This window comes from Pseudorca crassidens, chromosome 4, assembly GCF_039906515.1.
Source record: "Pseudorca crassidens isolate mPseCra1 chromosome 4, mPseCra1.hap1, whole genome shotgun sequence".
In the NCBI taxonomy this organism is placed as follows: Eukaryota; Metazoa; Chordata; class Mammalia; order Artiodactyla; family Delphinidae; genus Pseudorca; species Pseudorca crassidens.
In genome coordinates, this window is record NC_090299.1 from 70,346,583 (window position 1) to 70,367,415 (window position 20,833).

Here is a 20,833-nt window from a genome sequence, read left to right on the forward strand (position 1 = left end):
AAGGAAAGGCATTAGTCTGCTTCCCAGAATGTATGGTGAGGAGGGAGCATATCAGAGTTTTATGCTTATGGAGAGGACATGTATGGCCAAAAGAAGCTGAGAAATAGCTTGAGAGAAAAAAAATATTGCTTCAGAAAGTTAGAGAACAGAGAAAGGAACTGAATATTTAGACTAGAAAAGAATCTTGAGACTTTTTTTATTATCTTTTTTTTTAAGTTGAAATATAGTTGATTTACAATATTGTGTTAGTTTCAGGTATACACATAGTGATTCAGTTTTTTTCTGATTATATTCCATTATAGGTTATTATAAGATATTGAATATAATTTCCCATACTATACAGTAAATCTTTATTGCTTATCTGTTTTATGTATACTAGCCTGTATCTGTTAATCCCATACTCCTAATTTGTCCCTCCCTCCATCCGTTTCCCCTTTGGTAACCATATATTTGTTTTCTATGTTACTGAGACTTTCAATGTTAAACTGTGTATCTATGATTAGCTGACAGGAAGAAGGGGATTAAATTCATCCCATGTAACTCTAGATGGCAGGATCAGAATCAGTAGGGAGAACTTATAGAAAGAGTGCATTCAGGAAAGGAAGAACTTTCTAAAAATTAGAGTTTAGCTTTGAAGGCAAGAACATGGTTTAAGCATCTATCAATGTGGCTGCACAAGAGAATTCAGCTGAGGGTACACTAAGTTTTAACCACAAAGTCTCTTCCAAGCATTTATTCACAATGCAAATTTAAAAGAAAAAAAAACCATGTTGGGACTGTCAAAAATACTATGACACGCTTAGAATCCTAGATATGTCAGAAGAAAGAAAAACAACCCTATGTCATTTCCACATTCCTTTTTGAAGATCTACTGTATTTTCATTTCTTGCTAAATTTGCATGGGGGTATGTGTATACAATAAATTATATAATACAGAAAAAGCACATTTGTGTTTTGCCTTCTCACAACCTGAAGTCGTATCTCCTCCTCACTTTCTATTTCGTTATCCTTAGTTTGTTTGTAACACTTCCAAATATCTGAAATTCATTTTGTTTATTACTAGCTTAGAGTCTCTCTGTCCAGCTCTACAATGTATGTTTCCTGAGACCACTTCTACATCCACTTCTACATCCCTGCAGAGCTTAACAATGAACCCAGCATAGAAGAGATACAAATAATTAGTTGTTATTTGTTAGATCTTAAAGTCATAGCTTTTAGGAATAGGAAAAGACCAAAGACTATGTGTCTCAACTCTTATTTTAAAGGAAATTGTGGTTTATAGGATCACACATCTACTTAGCAAGCCAGGACTAGAACAGGTCCCCCAACTCCCAACTTAGAATGAGTTTATCTATCTATCTATCTATCTATCTGACCTGAAAGGGATTTTCTGGCAGTCCCAGTTTGGGGAAACAAATCACTGTTGAAAGACTCAGGTCATTGGAGGAAGTGCTTCAGTTGACAACTATTCAGAAATTTGGTTGCAAGTTTGGTCTATGGGGAAAATGTCAAGACATTCTGAAGAGAAATGGCCCACCTTTAGTTTTACTCTTTAGAATTCTTATGTACTGATTTCTCTAACATTTGTTAAAAGCTTTGGAGTCAGATAAACTTGATTTGAGTTCAGAGACTATCACTTATCATCTGTGAGCTGTGAATTTTGAGCAAGTTATTTAAATACTCTATAGCTATGTCCCTATAATGTAACAAGCACTAAATGAGTGTTAATTCCCTCAATTTACCTTTCTCCTGCACCCCTACCCAAGATGAGGGAGGCAATGTTGCCATGATTTTTTAGGGGAAATTTTTCAGAAGTGTATTTTCAAGGTTACTTGATTATAATTTTATTTTGTGTCTGTTTTTTCCTCAGGCTCTCCAAGTTTTATCAGTTGCCATTATTTCAATTTCTTCTGTTAACTAGTCCCATGTAACATCTATAGAAAGTGTAGATATTAAGAATTTATTTTTAATAGGATGTGAAAAAAACTCCAAGATTAGAACCCAAGCTCCTCCTCCTTAACCACGATAGTTTCTGCAATCATCATTAAAGAAAAATGTAATTAGCCAAGAGAAAAAGATCTATGTCTACAAAGAAGAAAAAAAGCCAAATGATGTCGAAATATAAAGGCCCATAGCTATTCTATGGAAGCTCTTTTTTGATGTGACAAATGTGGATTATCTTAAATTAGAAACAGAAGAAGGGCCCTGATGATGGATGTTTGCTCCATAATCCACTCTACACAGCTCTAGTGATGGGTGTCTTACCCTTTTACCAGTAGTTCATGCAAAGTGGTCCCATTAAGGCTTTCCCAGTCGGAGTGCAATGTCAGCCACTGCTGGTCTCGCTCCTGTTCCTGTATCACCTTGGTCACAGATGGTTCTCTGATAGAAGGGCAAATACCAGATAAATATTCAAAGTACAATGACCTTTGACCAGGCGATATCATTATTTAGCACTTATTCTCTTATAAAAAGAAGCATTAAATTATCAGCCAATATTTCAAGAGGGGGATTAGTATTGGAAGAAGTTTGGCATGTAATGTGATCAGCAAGAGGGGAAGTTACTAAAAGTATCCTGAAGCAACAAACGTCCACACTGTTACAGCTACTTTAGTCATTCTCTCTGCTGACATGTATTTGAACTTTGTGAGGTGTCGGAGTTCTAACATATACGATGTAGAAGTTCCAATACCTAAAAAACAAGAGCAACTTTAGGCAGGGATCAAAAGTAAAATAAAATTTATCTGCCTGGAGTATTTTTTCCTTCACTTTTTTTGCCCAATGTATTCCTGCAATAAAGCGATACCTTAAAATAAATAATAAGTAAAGAGAATCAATGGCCATGTAGTGTCTGTTCAGACAGTATAAAACTGCAAGCGGAATTTTTTCAACATACTGCAGAATCTTTATGCACTAAAAATTAGGAAGGTCTCTAGAAAGTAGAGACAGGAGTTAGACAACATCATTTTGCTGTTTACCCATATTCTCACTCAAACTCTACCAGTACTTTCCTATCAATGTCTCATTCAATCATCAAATAAATATGCTTGTACCCAAGATGTACCCAAGATTTAAAACCTTAGGTTTCAAAAGTGTTTGCGTTTTTGTGTAAAATATCCTATTCCTCATGAAATAACTGGTTTACTTAGGCAATCCATATTTGAAGAAAATCTTTTGGATTTTTATCACCTGATGCTATTAAGGGTAGCAGAGGTAGAGGAATTCATTTTAGATAGGAGGAACGAGGGCTCCTTCTGAATCTGGAAGTAGGAGAGAAGGAAGCAGGTACTTAGTTGGATTTGGAGATGGGGAGAGAATTCAAGAGAATTCATCAAGAGAATTCAAATCAGACAATCCGATAATCTTTTCTTTTCAAGTACGAGGCGGGCTCCTCGAGTGAAGGTGGGGTGGTGGTGGCAGGGGTGCATGATGGTTAGGAAAGTGATGTGTATATGAAATTGTTCCCTGGTGGAAGTATTTGGAGAAACACATCAAAGATAACTTCAAAAGAATGGCAAGCAGTGCTAAGGATTCAAATGAACCTGGAAATCTTGAAGTTGTAGTAGCATCAAGTCTGTGAGCTTAGTGACTTTCTTTTTTTGATAATGGAATGCCAATTTTTTTGTAAAAAGGGGGGGCACAGGAAGGGAAGAAAAGTTAGATTCAGTGGCATTGAAAGAAAAATTATCACTTCCCCTGGTCATCGATTATTTTAAAACTACTGTCATTACAGAATAGAAAACAAAAGAAACAAAAACCTCCCCAAATCCAGTTATTTTAAAAAGAATAAAACCCTCTAAAGAGAAGACTTGAGGATAGAATAAGAACCAAAGATTAAAAACAAAAGAGAGTCCTTAATCATGGATGAATTCTAATCATTTGATTTAAAAACAAATGGCATAAACCCTGCCCATGCTTTAAGAAGCATCGCACAAGCTTAATTTATTTAGATACTTGAATGAACTGTTTTGTATTTGAAGATGTCACAAAACCTACTGCAAAATGAGAATTCTTTCCTTCACCAAAATGAGGCTCTGGCTTTAATCCCAGAAGTGCTGTATGCAGAGGCACAGTGGGATGGAAAATACAAAAATCAGAGGCCACACACACCACTCATGGTGTTTCTCTTGACACCTGCATCCTGAGAATTCCTTTCTGCAGCAGAACAATCTGTGGCCTCCTAAATCCAGGCACTTTACTCGCAAAAAGCCAAAGGAAGATCAGCTTCAGATTTGTTATTTAATGAAATCATTCTTTAGGCAGATATTTACAGGGCAACAGGGACTTGCACGGGGACAAGTCAGCACAGGATTTGCACTGATGCTAGATAGGAAAATCATTGCAAAGGACGCTTCAGTCTTTCAACTCCCGAGGTCCCTTCAGTCACCTCAAGGGATGTTTTTGCATTTCATTCATTAACCTCCAACAAGAAAGGCAATTTAGCCTGAATCTCTCAGTTACACCAAGCGGAAAATCTAAGAAATTCATCATCAACAAGAAGGGAGAATCATTACAAAAGTTAGTTTCCCATGAAATTCTTAAACCCTAGCATGCTTCTCATGCACAAAAATAAATCTTTCAGCCCTAGAAATGTCATCTTATGGCCCATTAAAAAAATATCAGCGAATCCATATGTCGGCTTCTGCCATTATACAGAATCTGAGCATCTGTGTGGTTTCAACTTTTATTTTTTTCTTTAAATAATTTTTAAAATCATGAAAGTAATACTTATACATGGAAAAAACCCAAACATTATAAATGAAAAAATGTCCTTCCCATCCAAGATGTATAAAAACCATCACTGTAAATAGCATTTGAGTATTCCTGCCAAGCTTTTTCTGTAGTCCTTGTACATACACCCCTCTTTTTTTAGTCTATACACGTTGTTCTGGGTGGTGTTGATGATGCTTTCGTTTAATGATTTATCTTGGAAGTTTTTGCATAATAATAGCTAGATAATAATAATAACAATGATATTATTATTATTATTAACTAATAACTGTTTTCTGTAGGGCAAGCACTAAGAGATTAGTAATTTGTTTTATATTATTTAATCCTCTCAACAACTTTGTGAAGTATGCTTTATTATTATTCCCCATTTTGGAGATGAAAAAATTGAGGCAACGCGAGAATAAGTAATTTTCCCGAGGTCACACAGCTCTGGTATTGAGTCCCTTTGGTCTGACATCAGAGCACCACTTCTAACACTATGAACACTATGCAGCCCTCCTCAATTAAGGGCACACACCGTGTTCTTTCCATAGCTGCAAAGTGTTCCATTTTATGGATGTACATTTACTTTACCAATCCACTATTGAGGCTGTTTCCAATTTCTGGCTATAACAAAAAAGCAGCTGTTAATACTCTCGACCATTCACCTTTGCTTACATGCACACATGTGACTTGAGGATAAATTCCTAGAAATAAAATTATTGAATCAAAATGTAAATTTTTTATGAATTTCCCCTTCAAAGAGTAATGTCAATTTACAAACTTATCAAGAGTAGGTTTGTCTATACTTTTTAATTTTTGTAACTACGTACATAATGTAAGTCATGCTATTAAAACATATCTGGAACTTAACTGCTCAAATTTTGTTTAACAGTTGGTGATGCATTTGACTTATCTTTTTCCATATTATATCAAGAGACCAATCTTGTTGGGTAGAGAGCAAAAGAGCAAAAAAGCATCTTGCTAGTGATGAAGTATCAACGTCACTGTATCCTAAGGGAGTCTGAGCAGGGAATGCAGTCAGACCCAAAGGCTTCTAGAGCAGCTATGAAATCATATACAGAGAAGGAAATTTAAGCAACAATCTACTCCAGTGCCCTCTTTTGACAGTGCGAGAAAACTAAGACATAGACCCAATCCCAAACATTTGAGGAGCCCAGAGCGAGAGTATAAATGGAGGCCCATATACTATATGTCTACATATTTAGATATTATAAATCAAGTTAACAAGCTGTTAAAGAAAACATATTCTATCTTCCCATCTTGATCAACATATCTTTTAGGTTCAAATATAGAATTCTTGGACTCCTTGGAACAGTGGTTTTCAAACTTTAGCATTCATTAGAATCAACTGGAGGACCAGTTACAACAAAGATTGTTGGCCCCATGCCCAGATTTCGAGGTTTGATAAGTCTGAGATGGGGCCCCCAGTTTGCCTATCTAACAAGATGCCAGGTGATACAGATGCTGTGGTCTGGGACCACACTTTGAAAACAGTTCACCGGGCTCCAGGTGGGCATACCTCTGGTGGGCAGACTCTTTGCCCCGTGAGGTGAGGCACAGCTAAGAAGAAAGACCAGAGTGGTCCCTCTAAGTCAGGGTTTCTCACCTTTGGCACTACTGACATTTTATGCCAGATAATTATTTGCTATGCGGGGCTGTCCTGGGCACTGTAGGATGTTCAGCATCACCCCTGGCTCCCACACACAAAATACTAGTATCACCACACCACTCCTGGACTGACAATCAAAAAGGTCTTCAGACATTTCCTGAAGTCCCCTCGGGGCAAAGTCACCGCTGGTTGAGTTCTGGGGTCCAGGGCAAGGCCCCTCTGCTCTGGGTCTAAAAGCAGTACTGCACAAAGAAGCAAGAGAATTTCGCTCCAATCTGCTTCCTGAAATGTGTGGCCGTAAGACACATATAAAAAATGTATAATTCCCCCATACCCACTGAAATGAGAGAACATATCTAGAATTCTGAAACATCCTGATATTTTGAAAGGAAGTCTATATTTTAAGGCTTAGGTGAACAATCAGATCTCTAGACAACTTGGCTTATTCTTATCTCACTCTCAGGTCACTTGGTGTTGAGTAACAAGGCATTCCATGCTTGTATTATAATTACGTAGGGGCTGCTTACCTAAAAAATGAAAGGCAGCACAAATCCCACAAAGCAAAGGGCTTCTTTACTTTTGTCAGCAAGACAGTAGTGCAGGACTTACCTAGACATGCCACACATTCCAGTGGAAGGACCAGGTCTTATTCTATGACATCTATTGCTCGGGAAAGTCATGAGTCCTCAACCTCAGTATTGATGGTTAGTCTTGAAATACAAATGCCTTGTGTAGTGGATAAATTATTTGCAATTCTAAATATCCTCCTCAGAACCTGGAACCTTTCTGTTAAACATTTCGTATCTGATTTCAAAAATCTTATCTTAAACCCTGTCATGTTATTGTCTCTGTTTGGTTCCTATAGTTTAGACATGTTAATATTAAAAGCTAGTTAAATGATTTTGCCAGGTAGAAGGAAGACCTAGAAATATTGACAGAAAGGCATCATAGGTTGCAAACAAACACAAGTGAACGTGACCATAGAATCGTTCGTCTGGTTAGATAGCTCAGCTTACACTTTATACAGCAAAACTCCCGTCAATAGAAATGTTTCAAAGAAAAGCATAAAGTCTGAGCTTATTTTTCCAGTAAAATAAGTATTTAAAAATATTTTTTATTGTATCTTAACTGAAAATATATAATTTTATCCATTTATCTACCTCAAAGGTAGAGTATAATAACTGTATTAGGCCATGATTTACAGGTACAAGTGACAAAAACTATCTCAAAGAAAAGAGAAGCTATAGATTATAAAATTAAATTATAGACTATTCATATTTCATAAAAAAATCAATGACATAATCCATTTCTAACATACAATAAATTGAAAACTATAGCTATTAAATATATATTCTCATTCTCATATAAATTAGAAAATAAAACTAGTAAAGCACTATTTAAAATAAACATTTCATTAAAGATATAAAAAAATTAATCAATCATAAAATTAAAATGTCATTTGATCATTTACAAGATTTCAATCTTATATTGTAAAACAAACTCAATAAATGGTGTTAGGTTGTAAGTATATTTTTGAGCAGTAAGTATATACCTCTTTCAGAATCTACAGTAGTCCAAGTATTTCCTTCTGGCTATTTTATCTTCAAAAAAAGATCCCTTTTCTTTTTTGATAACTTGGAGGAAAACTTTGGGGACATGTTTTTTTTTAATTTTTAAGAGACAGAGACAACATTGTCTTGAAAGAAACTTATTTAGTTGTTTAGAAAATGTTTCCTGTTTGTCTTTACCTTCTTTTAGTTCATCAGTGTAAAACTAAAGATTAGCAGTTTCAATGACAATATGCCATTTTTTATTCCACTAGTTCAGAAAGTCTTGGAACCAAGGTAGAATTTAGTTTTCTAATAGAAGCTTTGCTTCGTCAATTGCTCTTTTCTTCCTCATCTTGATATTATAGGCATAGAGAAAGTGCATCTTTATTCAATTCAAACTTTTAAGGCAGAATATGACTGTCTGGGTACATTACAAAATAAAATAATTCAAACTTCAGGGCTTTAAAAAATATTCAGTTAACAGTATTACACCACCAACAACAACAAAAATCAGCATTTTAGTACCTAAAATAGTGCCCGAATATCTGAATATCAAAAAGTAGAAATGTAATCAATCACTAAAGGGATGTGGATGGTCTTCAGGATGGCTGGTGCCTGGGGACCAAGCACCTTCATGACTCTCCATCTCTCATCTCCACTTCCTTCAGTGGGAGGGAGGAGGACGAGGTGGGAGGGTGGCTTTAATGACCTCCAAGTGACTTTTCCACAAGCTAGGGGACAGGCTGTCTGCAGCTCTAAACTCAAATCCTTCATCTTTGTGACCAAAAAGGAAAGACGTCTTCTCTCCCCAGTCCACTTAAAACAAATCTTATTGAAAAACTTTAAGTATCACAAAACCAGTCACTGTAGCCCAGGAGTGAGGTCCTTTGATTAGTCCAGCTTGGGTGAGGTATTACGTACCCCTCTACCAATCACTGAGGCCAAGAAAAGTGGGTCATGTACAAAGATGGCATCCCCCTTTGGGATCCCAAGGATAGAATGGGAAGTGAAGCAAGTCCCAAAATGAAGGGATGCAGGTCCCAAAGGAAAAGGAGGGAGGCAGAGAGGCAACACAATAAATGTCTGCTACAAGTGACTTTACTTGAAATTTTTTAGTTCAAAAGATTACTATGCCTCAGGGTCAAGATCTACATGTTCTTTTGTTAGCTTCTGGAAGATGTAGGAAGAGTACAAGATTGGGTAGATATTAGACTTATGTTCATGAATGACACAATGGGTTAATCAGTGAGTGTTCAGTGAACTCAGTTTACTCATTGCCAAAGGAATATCACCCTGGCAGAATTTAAACAAATGACACAGTCAGATGGACAAGGGTTAAAACTGATGATTAATAAGGTTAATAAGCTGGAATGGAAATGGAGACAACACACTGGTGTTATATCAGATGGAGTCCCTCCCTAAAGGAGTTTCAGTGAGAGGAACAAATTCCAAACATGTGAAAAAATAATTTCTGATACCAATAAATGCTTTGAAGAAGACAGAGTAAGCAAATAGAGAGTACCTTGGTGAGTGTGGAAGCTGCTCCAACTAGGGTTGTCAAGGAAGACCTTTGTAAATAGTTGATATACAAGCTTAGAGACACGAATGATGAGATGGAGGTGATTCTGTTAAGGTCTAGAGATCAGCCTTCCAAACAAGAGGAACTGTGAAGCCAAAGCTCCCGAGATGCGAATGAGTTTGCAGCACTGGAATATCAGCAATAAGGTCAACGTGTGTAACATTTAGCGGACAAGTGGAGAGTGCTAGGAGATGGGGTCAGAGAGTGAGGCAGGGGCCGGATTATGCTTTGTAAGCCAGAGTAAGGAATTGGATTTTGATTCCAAACTGTAAAAATAAAATGAAAAGACCAGTGGAGTTGGCATTTAGATAATATCATTACTATCAGTCCTGTCTTGGGGGTAAAAAGCAAGCCAAATTGCAGCAGGTTTCAAAGAAAACATGAAGAAGCTAAGTCATCACCAGGAGTCTCTGGTGTAGTTCCAAAAGGGGGATGCTGCCATATAAGGACTTCTAACAGAAATAACACAGGTCTTTCTGCTTAATTTCTGGTGGATTCTCAAGTTGTAAATCATGCTCTTACTTACCTAGGACCCATTCATATTCCTGCCAATGGCAATGCACTATGCTGACCAGAGAATCTGATGCCCCCAAAGACTTTACAGAGATTGATTCTTCCCCATTCCAAGACCTTCTTGCTCACAATTAGCCCTGATATTTTTGGTGGAAAGGTGTGTTTTGACAATTCTGGAGAACTCATGGCAACCATCTTTGATTTTATAAATCCTGATGTGAACCTATTTTTTAATGGTGAACATTTTTATCACAAAATGGAATGGAAGAGAGTAAAAAAAATGTGCTTAATCCAGGATCTAGCATAGTTTTATTCCAGTTAATAATGGTGAATTTCCCTACACCACTGAGAAGTTTCCATTTACTTTCGTAAGTTATTCATTAACCCAACTGACACAGTTTGAGATTCAGTTTGCTAACAAATAATCCAAATTCTTCGCAGAGCTTGCTGATAGTGATCATGTGGAAATGCTCTTAGGACAACTGGTAGACTCACCTTCCTCTTGCTTATGAAAGCCTCATACCTAGTGGTCTCATGGAAGACCTTAAAAAATATTTCCTCTTCCTTTAGGATGTAGCACTTTTTCAGGAAAATTCTTCTTCTTCCTTACCTCCGAACAGCATGTACCAGAGAATTCTACACTCACACATTGGACTTTATGATTTTCTTCTCATCCAGGCACTCATTTAACTAGCAGCTTCTTGGGAATGTGTTAAGAAATTAATTTCTCATGCCCAAACCACATGTCTGCCAGAGAAGCTACGAAGCTGCATGTGAAAGAAAACAACACTTCGTGGATTTGCCTCAGCTGACGTCTACTTAGAATAAGACAAGCATGTACTTATTACTATATGTCTTTTCAAAAAGTGAAAAACAGGGCTTCCCTGGTGGCACAGTGCTTGAGAGTCTGCCTGCCGATGCAGGGGACACGGGTTTGTGCCCCGGTCCGGGAAGATCCCACAGGCTGCAGAGCGGCTGGGCCCGTGAGCCATGGCCACTGAGCCTGCACGTCCGGAGCCTGTGCTGTGCAACGGGAGAGGCCACAAGTGAGAGGCCCGCGTACCGCAAAAAAAAAAAAAAAAAGTGAAAAACACTTAGATCCTGGTCGTGCATGATGAATTTCCACCACCACCACCTCCTCACTGCTATCCACTTAAAAATCCTACAATAAGATCACAAGGTGATGTTAAGATCTACCACAAAACACCTACATAAAGCAATACTAAATGGGGTTTATGTTTAAGAAGCTGGTTGGCCACATCAGTCATGGCATTTTTACTGAAGAACTGGGTGCCATAGGGAATCTACTCCTAGTACCCAAGAGATCTCTTCCACTTGCTTGGACTTACATCCTAGCTCTGTATTTTTCTGCAAGTAGCAAAGTTCCTTGGCCTCTCTAATCCTCAGTTTCCTCGTACATAAAATAGAAATAACAATACTACTTGTCTTATAGGATTACAATGTGGATAAACTGAGATAATACTTATCAAGTACTCAGAACAGCCTGGCATGTAATTAAGGTTGGCCATTATTATTTTTTTTATTATTATTATTTTTTTGCAGTACGCGGGCCTCTCACTGTTGTGGCCTCTCCCGTTGCGGAGCACAGGCTCCGGACGCGCAGGCTCAGCGGCACGGCTCACGGGCCCAGCTGCTCCGCGGCATGTGGGATCTTCCCGGAATGGGGCACAAACCCGCGTCCCCTGCATCGGCAGGCGGACTCTCAACCACTGCGCCACCAGGGAAGCCCAAGGTTGGCCATTATTAGTCTCTGTAACCTATTCTGGGAAATAAATGAAGAATCAAAAAATATATACAAATGATATACAGCTGTAGAATTAAGAGGGATATCGTGTAGTACTGATTTTTAAGTACCACAGGAAATTCAGGGGCAAAAGAGGTCAAGGAGATGAGAAAGTCTTCGCAGAAGTCATGAGCCTTGAGCGAGGCCCTGAAGAATTTGGATAGGGAATGTAAAAACAATGCATCTATGGACACAGAGGCAGAAGCAGGAAGGAATGTGTCTACAGAGCACAGATAAAAGACCAGACAGTACAGAAAGAGCAGAGGAGCACGTACAAGGATATGAAGTTGAAGAAAGACGAGCTAGTTTACGGCACGTCTGCCAGTTGGGAAACTTATTTGGTTAAAAAAAATGTCAAATGAAAAAAGACCTTTGACAGAAAATGATTTATTTCTGCCTTAGTCCTTTCAGGCCTCTATAACAAATTGCCATAGACTGGGTGGCTTATAAACAACCGGGATTTATCTCCCATAGTTCCAGAGGCTGGAAGTCCAAGGTCAAGGTAATAGTAGATTTGGTGTCTGGTGAAGGCCCATTTCCTCAGTCACAGACAGCCATCTTCTTGCTATGTCATCACATGATGAAAGGTGAGAGGAAACTGTGCAGTCTCTTGTATAAGTTACTAATCCCATTCTTGAGGGCTCCATTCTCACGTCCCAATCACCTCTTAAAGGCCCCGCTGCTTAATACCTTCACACTGGGGGTTAGGATTTCACATATGAATTTGGGGGGGACATGAACACTCAGTCTATAGCAATCGAACATGATGTTTGTATTACAGCCGGTAGGGCTCTATTAGAAATTCAGTCATGGGATAGTGAGAGCTTTTAGGGAAATGGAGGGACCAAAGATCTCCTAACCCTATTTCCTTCACCAGTCACTGCTCATCCTTCTTTGCTTCTCTTTTTGGCAAAATTTCCCCAAAGAGTTCTACACTTACTGTCTTTTCTCTCTTCCTACTATCTCTTAGGTGTTTGCCCCCTCACTCTACTGAAACTGCTCACATCAATGACATGCACGTTGCTGAAACCAATAGTCATTTTCAGTCCTCATTTTACTTCTCAGCAGCATTTGATAGAACTGACCCTCACTTCTTCCTTTATATGCTTTCTTCAATTGTCTTTCAGGATACCACCTACTCCTACTGCACTAGTTGTTCTTTTTCATCTCCTTTGGCTTGCTGCTTCTCTTCTCTGATCCCCTTAATGTTAGGGCTCAGTCCTTGATCTCCTTATCTTCTCTCTCTATATTCCCTCTCTTCGTCACCCAGATCAAAAAATGAACAATATCATTTTTGAATACAATGAATGCAGACCATCAAAAATATGAACAAGAACAAGTGTTGGTGAGGAGATGGAGAAACTGGAACTCTCATGCATTGCTGGTAGAGTATAAAGTGGTGTGGCCTCTTTGGAAAACAGTTTGGCAGTCATTCAAAAAGTTAAACATAGAGTTACCACTTGACCCAGTAATTCTAGTCTTAAGTATACACCCAAGAGAAATGAAAACATATGTTCACACAAAAACTTGTACATGAATGTTCATAGCAGCATTATGCATAAGAGCTCAAAAGTGGAAACAACCAAAATGGCCATCAAATGATGAATGGATAATCAAAATGTGGCTCTATCTACCCAAGAGAATATTATTCAGCCGTAAACAGGAATGGCGTACTGATACATAGTACAACATGGATGAAACTTAAAAACATTTTACTAAGTGAAAGAAGTCAGACAAAAAATAGTTTGCATGATTCTATAATGTGAAATGTGCACAATAGGCAAATCTATAGAGACAGAAAGTCAATTAGTACATTTTAAGGGCTGAAGGGAAGGAGGAATGGAGAGTGACTGCTAATGAGCATGGGGTTTCTTTTTTGAGTGATGAAAATGTTCTGGAATTAGACAGTGATGATGATTACAACTATTTTGTGACCATACTAAAAACAACTGAATTGTACACTTTTAAACAGTGAATTTTATGGTATCTGAATTATATCTTAATTTTTAATAAAACAACTACAAGGTTCTGAACTTCCTTTCCATGGTTTACATGTACAGGACCAGCAATCTGGGCTAGACTGACTACTACAGAGGACTGAATCTGTTTCCGAGCATCATGGAAGTCAATCAATAAGGAAACCGTCCTGGATTAAATAGTTCTTACATGACAAATGAAATGTGAAGTTAGAAACTTTGTCCTGGGAGTACATGTTAGGAAAAATTACAATGTAAATCCTTGTATCAGGGACTATTAGGTAATATAATAGATACCATCTTTGCGGTTTTGCCCAAGACACAGAAACATTCTTTGGAAGGATGTTTCTTCTGTTGACAAACTCTAAAAGATTAGGGCATAAAATACAATTGCAACTAACTCTACAAAGGAAGTTTTGCCAAAATAGTACAGCCTATTTCCAGATGATCTAACTTTTATAGAGGTAAGCTTAGGAGGCCAAGAGACACAGAGAATCACATTCCCTTAGACCAACTTCCTCAGATACCAGATGTCTCAACTGAACATTTGGCAAGTATTAGAGGGCAGTCTAAATTCTGATTTGTACTGTTGATTAAATAAATGCCCATATGTTTCTGATACTGGACACGCAGGTAGCAAAGTCAATATACTGTCATGAGAATTTAGGGGCTTGATTTATACCCTTGTCTAATCAAATAGTCATCATATTTCCAGCTGGGGTGAACTCTAGAGATACCTGCAGATGGGGGTAAAATGTTTTCAGATTCAGAAAAGAACTCTGAATCCTCTCATTTGGACAAGCACTTAGTTGATAGCCTAGCATTTCTGCTGTTAGACATGGAAAGCATGATTTAGGTCTGAAAAACTCTAAGTGCAGGTGTTTTTAATCAACTGCTTCTATCGTGAAAGCATCTCAGTAGAATCCCTGCAAAAACATGTAATTTGGTGTAGATCTGCATTTTAAACAAACTAGCTACAAAATATACCCCCTGAAGTAGCTGAGTGATCTATTTGGAGTTAAGGTATGTTCGTTTTGGATACTATGTGACAGTGCTTTTCTCTTAAATGTTTACTGAATGATTTAATGTATTTATATTACAGTATCAAGATAGTATGTCTTCCCCACCACATGATAAGCTCTTTGATGATGTTATTCACCTGTGCATCCTCCACACAGCGCCTACTCCTGTATAAGACCCACAAGCTGATGCTCAAAAAAACAAGGAGGAAGATACTGAATAGAATTAGTTGGGGTTGTTTTTAAAACTTCAAGTTTTGGATGCAGAGTATGTTTGACAGTATCAAGGCAGGCCCATGGAGTGGACACTCCACTCCAGAAGCTAAAAGAGGACAACTCATGCCTCTCCCCTCCCTCTGGCAGCTGGAGTGTAGGTCAATGTCTAGCCATGGCCAAAGAGACACTCCTATTAGGGACTTCGAATGTGGAAGAAATGACTCAAAGGTGCAGGGTTACTTAGAGTTAATTTGAAGCACCAGCGGCAGAACTGTGAGTCTGCAGCACAGCAACTGGTCTCCAGGGACAGTGGTGACAGCAGCTTCCTAAGCATCCCATTGCCACAGCAGGAATTTGGCCTCGTCTTGCCCATTTTCTGTGTTCCTGCCCTAGCCTGGTTCTCCAGATCTCTGTCAATTCACGAGCCACCCACGTAAACTGAAGAGTAAACGTGCAGGCAAGCCAGAAATACAAAAACACTAAGGTTACCTTTTGTTCTCATTTACTTTGAAGGTGAATCACTTCTTACCCATTAACTCAGTCAAATAACAGTTACGGTTGTCCAACCATACTGCTCTCTCAAATTTTCCTAGCCCTCCTATGAAATAAAGTTATCTTTAAAAAATCTAAACGTCTATCTTAGATTTTAAATACCTAAGATATTGCAATGACATTTTTCCACTATGTTAAGGAAATGGAGCAAAGAGATTTTTTTCAAAATCCAATATGCACACAGGAGCCAAAGGTAGAGACCACTAAAATGGAGGAATTCATCAATGGATGAACAGATTTAAAAATATGGTGTATCCACACAATGGAATATTATTCAGCCATAAGCAGAAATAAAGTACTGATACATGGATGCATGAAAACATTATACTTAGTGAACTAAATCAGAAAATGGTGATGGTCGCACAACATTATGAATCTACTAAATGCCACTGAATTGTACACTTGAAAATGGTTAAAATGGTGAGTTTTATGTCGTGCATTTTACCACAATAAAGAATTTAAGTCCGATATTCAAAAAAGTAGAAGAAATATAAAGTAGAATATTTTAAACATGATCCATTCCATTTTCAACAGAACAAGGTGGCTTTTGTCAAAAGAATTTTCTGGTTATAAAATCTTTGTAGTTCCGACGCTCCTTCAGAACTCTCAGTGAAGTTATCTGTCATTACATAATCAAGTTTTCTTATTAAGAAATAACCTTGTTGGGAATGTAAATTGATACAGCCACTATGGAGAACAGTATGGAGGTTCCTTAAAAAACTAAAAATAGAACTACCATACGACCCAGCAATCCCACTACTGGGCATATACCCAGAGAAAACTGTAATTCAAAAAGACACATGCACCCCAATGTTCATTGCAGCACTATTTACAATAGCCAGGACATGGAAGCAACCTAAGTGTCCATCGACAGATGAATGGATAAAGAAGATGTGGCACATATATACAATGGAATATTACTCAGCCATAAAAAGAAACGAAATTGAGTTATTTGTAGTGAGGTGGATGGACCTAGAGTCTGTCATACAGATTGAAGTAAGTCAGAAAGAGAAAAACAAATACCATATACTAACATATATATATGGAATCTAAAAAAAAAAAATGGTTCTGAAGAACCTAGGGGCAGGACAGGAATAAAGATGCAGACGTAGAGAATGGACTTGAGGAGGGGGACACAGGGAGGGGGAAGGGTAAGCTGGGACGAAGTGAGAGAGTGGCATGGACACATATACACTACCAAATGTAAAATAGATAGCTAGTGGGAAGCAGCCACATAGCACAGGGAGATCAGCTTGGTGCTTGGTGACCACCTAGAGGGGTGGGATAGGGAGGGTGGGAGGGAGACGCAAGAGGGAGGAGATATGGGGACGTATGTATATGTATAGCTGATCCACTTTGTTATAAAGCAGAAACTAACACACCATTGTAAAGCAATTATAGTCCAATAAAGATGTTAAAAATATATAATAAGTAAAAAGAAATAGAGTGAGATGCAAAAAAAAGAAAAAGAAATAACCTTGTGTCTGGTGAGAGGAAAGCAAAGCTCCTTCAAAAAGCTTTTAATCTATCTCTGATCACAGTCATATCCCCTTTCATTTAAACACAATAAGGAAGTGGTGAAAATAAAGTATAATTTAATTGATCTTGGCAAATATAATTTTTCCACTCTGGCAAAGTTTAAAACTCCCTTATTATGTCATCAGTTACTCAATTTTCCAAAGATGTGGGACTTTACATGGGAAAAATGGGCTAAAGATGCTGGTATTTACGTAATTCTTCAAACTGGGATAGCAAAAATGGGCTACCAGTTGCTCTCCCATAATTGGATGGCTCATTACTGTAAAATTATCTCAAGTTTGCTCTGTGGAATCCTGGGAAGTGACATTTACTCAATTTTTTATTCTAGAATTTTATAAATCCTTTTTCTTTTATTTCCATCATTCCTATATTTCCCCCAAATCTCACATCCATCATTGGTAAAAGAAAAAAATATATGTGTGTGTTTATATGTTTATATGTATAAACACACTCACATATATATTCTAAGACCTTTCAATTATTGTTTTCCAACCCCAATAGAACTAGAAAAGAAACCCTGTGCCAAGAATCCAACTTTAAAAGTATTGATTTCAGTGTGTTTGTATCAAAGCCAGAGTGAGTGGCTTTTCATTCTAAGAAGCAAAAATGGTGAACTCTTTCCTAATTGACATTTCCTACATTACACAGGGTAAATTGAAATACCAGCAACTTCAAGTTCTATTTCTCAACTTATTAAAAAGATTTGTGTTGCTTAAAAAGGAATATTCAATAACCTCTTGGGGGCGGGGATTGCAAGATTTTCCCATCCAGTTTCCTCAGAGGAAACCATCTTAATGCTTTTTTAAGTAATAAAAGCATTTCATTTCACAAGTCCTTAAAATACAATGACTTCATTTACTTTTAGAGGCTTTATCAAAGTAGGTTTTCAGAAACCCGCACTCTTGAGAGCAGGTGCCTGTAATCAAATACAGTTCTCTCACCTGATCCATTTCCCATGCTTTGGAGGGCTAGGTTTGAGAGCACTAACTCACTCTGCATTCATAAGGAAGATATTATTGCCAAGTTCCGTGAAGCCCTCTGAGAAATTCATCAGGGCTACAAACTACTGACCTTACCCTAAACCCATCTGCTTGCAGGCCAGCTGACTCAACGTCTCCTGCCAGCCATCCGCACACACGTGGTGTTCCATGGCAGATCTGTGAGCCGTCAGGAATGACGAGGAGTTCACATTTGCAGAGAGGGTCACTGAGGGGAAAAAGGGGGGGAAACCCTAATTTAAAACATTTCTTCTCATGACACCGAATGATAACATGCTTTTGCTTTACTTGCAGACATTCATTTTTATTTCTTTTAGCTAAGAACCATTTGGTGAGTTCTTACCCTGTGCCAATCACTGATTGCCGTGTGGCGGGGGATGGAAAAATGAATTAGATGTGTTCTCTGCCCTCCAAGAACTAGAGGCTCTGGTGAAAGAGACAGGCAGTTCTTAACTTTTCATTATGAGTTACAAGACGGCCACAGGCAGGTCCCATTCCCATGAGTTTACCCAAGGACTTGCATAATTAGAAGGAGCCAGTTGTAACTTCATTCAAATCATTTCCTTTCAAGAAAGCTTGTGAGAATGCAAGTGTGTGAGAGTGATGTGTTAATTTCGGATTAATTTGGCATATGCACTAATTCCTCTTTTATCAAAGAGCATCCTCTGTACTTCATACACCATAGATTGTTCGTGGAAACACTGCACAATTAATGACAATATACATCATAACCGTGATTTGGCCAGATGATGCGAAGGACTGAAATAAGGGCCAAGGGAATGGAAACAGGGATGAGTGTGGGACGATAGAATGAACCAAACTCAAGATGATAAACTGCAACATTGGGATACTGGTGAGAGATGCCTTTAAGTCCTGTCCACGTAAGGGAGTAGATAGAAGTCTCATCTGGATCTGGAGCGAGAGTCCAGGGAAGATGGAAGACCACTTCAGTATCCTCTTCCAGGAGGTGTCAATGATACAAGAATGACTGACTATTGATAATTTATTATGGGTGATAATAGTTTTTAAAAAATTACATTCAAATGAAAAGTTCTATCGTCAAAACAATTTGAACCCAAATATTTTTACATATAAGATAGACATTTCAAACAGAGAAGTAACTTGTGGGGAAGTGTTCTGTGAGTTGGAAATAACGTGTACAAATCACCACTGGCAGCTTTTATAATAGTAAACCAGAATAGATGAACTTCGTAAGATCTGTGAAACCAGTTAGGATTCATTTAGCTTAAATGGCTGCCAGGCATTAGAGCATAGAGCAGATGGCAGAAACAAGCAGCTCACCACAGTCCCATTCGTCGGAACTGTCTATGCAGTCGGCTTCGCCGTCACACCACCGGTCACGTGACACACACTCGTGGTTTGCACATTCTAGCTCATCATCTTGGCAAAATGCTGGCAAGGGAACAAGAAGTGAGGAGACAAACATTTTAGGAATGAATGTGATTATCACTAACAGGCACATCATGGTTTGCCAGCAGGAGCATCTAAGGAAGACAAGATGTGGTCACCCACACCTCCAAACAGGTGTCAAGACCGAAGAGCAGAACTGATAAAATCTCCTTTCTGAGAGGTCCATCCATACAAACAGCAAGCATTTAAACAGAACTACTGTCTCCAAGTGATGAGATTCTCTAGTTGTAACTACAGGATTGAAGAAGTGGTACCCAGAGCAGCAGAAATACCAAAGATTAGAACATAGGGCTAAAATCTGAAGTGGCGGGAACAGAGCACTGGGCATGAGCGGACTGAAGTCACCCTAGGATGAAAACCAGCTCTGTCCACATTTATGGGTAATTTTATTTTTTTTAATCTCTAGTATTAAATGACTCTCAGAGTCACACACTAACTCTCTCTTAGGTTTTTAAAAACTATGGCAAAACTCCTTGATTGCCTACCTAGCATCTATTACTTTTCTTCCTCCCTTTTAAAAAATGTATTTATTTTTTATTGGGGTATAGCTGCTTCACAATATTGTGTTAGTTTCTGCTGTACAACGCGGTGAATCAGCTATATGTATACACATATCCCCTTCCTCTTGGACCTTCCTCTCATGCCCACCCCCATCCAGGTCACCACAGAGCACCGAGCTGATCTCCCTGTGCTCTACAGCGGGTTCCCGCTAGCTAGCTATTTTACACATGGTAGTGTATCTATGTCAATCCCAACCTCCCAATTCATCCCACCCCACTTCCCCAACCCCCGTGTCCTCCTTTTTTAAGGGAACATGAATTTCTTCAGGCCCGCACACCAGCCCCTGCTCCATGGTAAGATCCTGATTCGTTTAAGCGAGACATGGCATTTTTCTGGCTACAATTTTTTTTTCTCTGAGTACAGTTATTAGTCTAGGAGTAAAGATGGGATCCGAGATCAGGGTCTTGGTCTGTGGTTTTATAGGCTGTGCTTTCCAAGGAAGTTCCTGCTCAAACCCCGCTGTCCAGGCCACGTGTCCTAGCCTGAAGAAACAGCATCTTTTTCTAACTGGTTCTCCCTAAAGATGCTTCTTTTTGCAGTTCAGCTGTTTAGGTGGTGTTTTTTGGAATCCACACAACAATAGCTGACTGCTAGCTGGGACCCAGCTCAAAGTTGGCCAATCTGAGTGAAGCCCTAAGTGATATTCCAGAGATGAGGGTGAGGTTCTCTCTCCTTCCTAGTGGCTATGACCAGGGAAGCATGGCACCCCAGGTGCTCTTGGCAGCCATCTTTAGACTCTGGTAGGAGGCAGC

The 20,833-nt window shown here is 38.6% G+C and overlaps 1 protein-coding gene across 2 annotated transcripts in view; it reads right to left on the reverse strand.

Annotated features, from left to right (window-relative positions):
* Window positions 1-20,833, reverse strand: part of CORIN (corin, serine peptidase) — a 251,717-nt gene that overhangs the window by 38,418 nt on the left and 192,466 nt on the right. The window contains exons 15-17 of one of the 2 annotated variants that reach the window (XM_067735884.1): window positions 19,392-19,502; window positions 18,168-18,297; window positions 2,266-2,382 (exon numbers count right to left, since the gene is read on the reverse strand). In XM_067735884.1, coding sequence (XP_067591985.1) covers window positions 2,266-2,382; window positions 18,168-18,297; window positions 19,392-19,502 — 358 coding nt within the window. The remainder of the gene's footprint in view (window positions 1-2,265; window positions 2,383-18,167; window positions 18,298-19,391; window positions 19,503-20,833) is intronic. The other variant, XM_067735885.1, reaches the window with a different exon arrangement.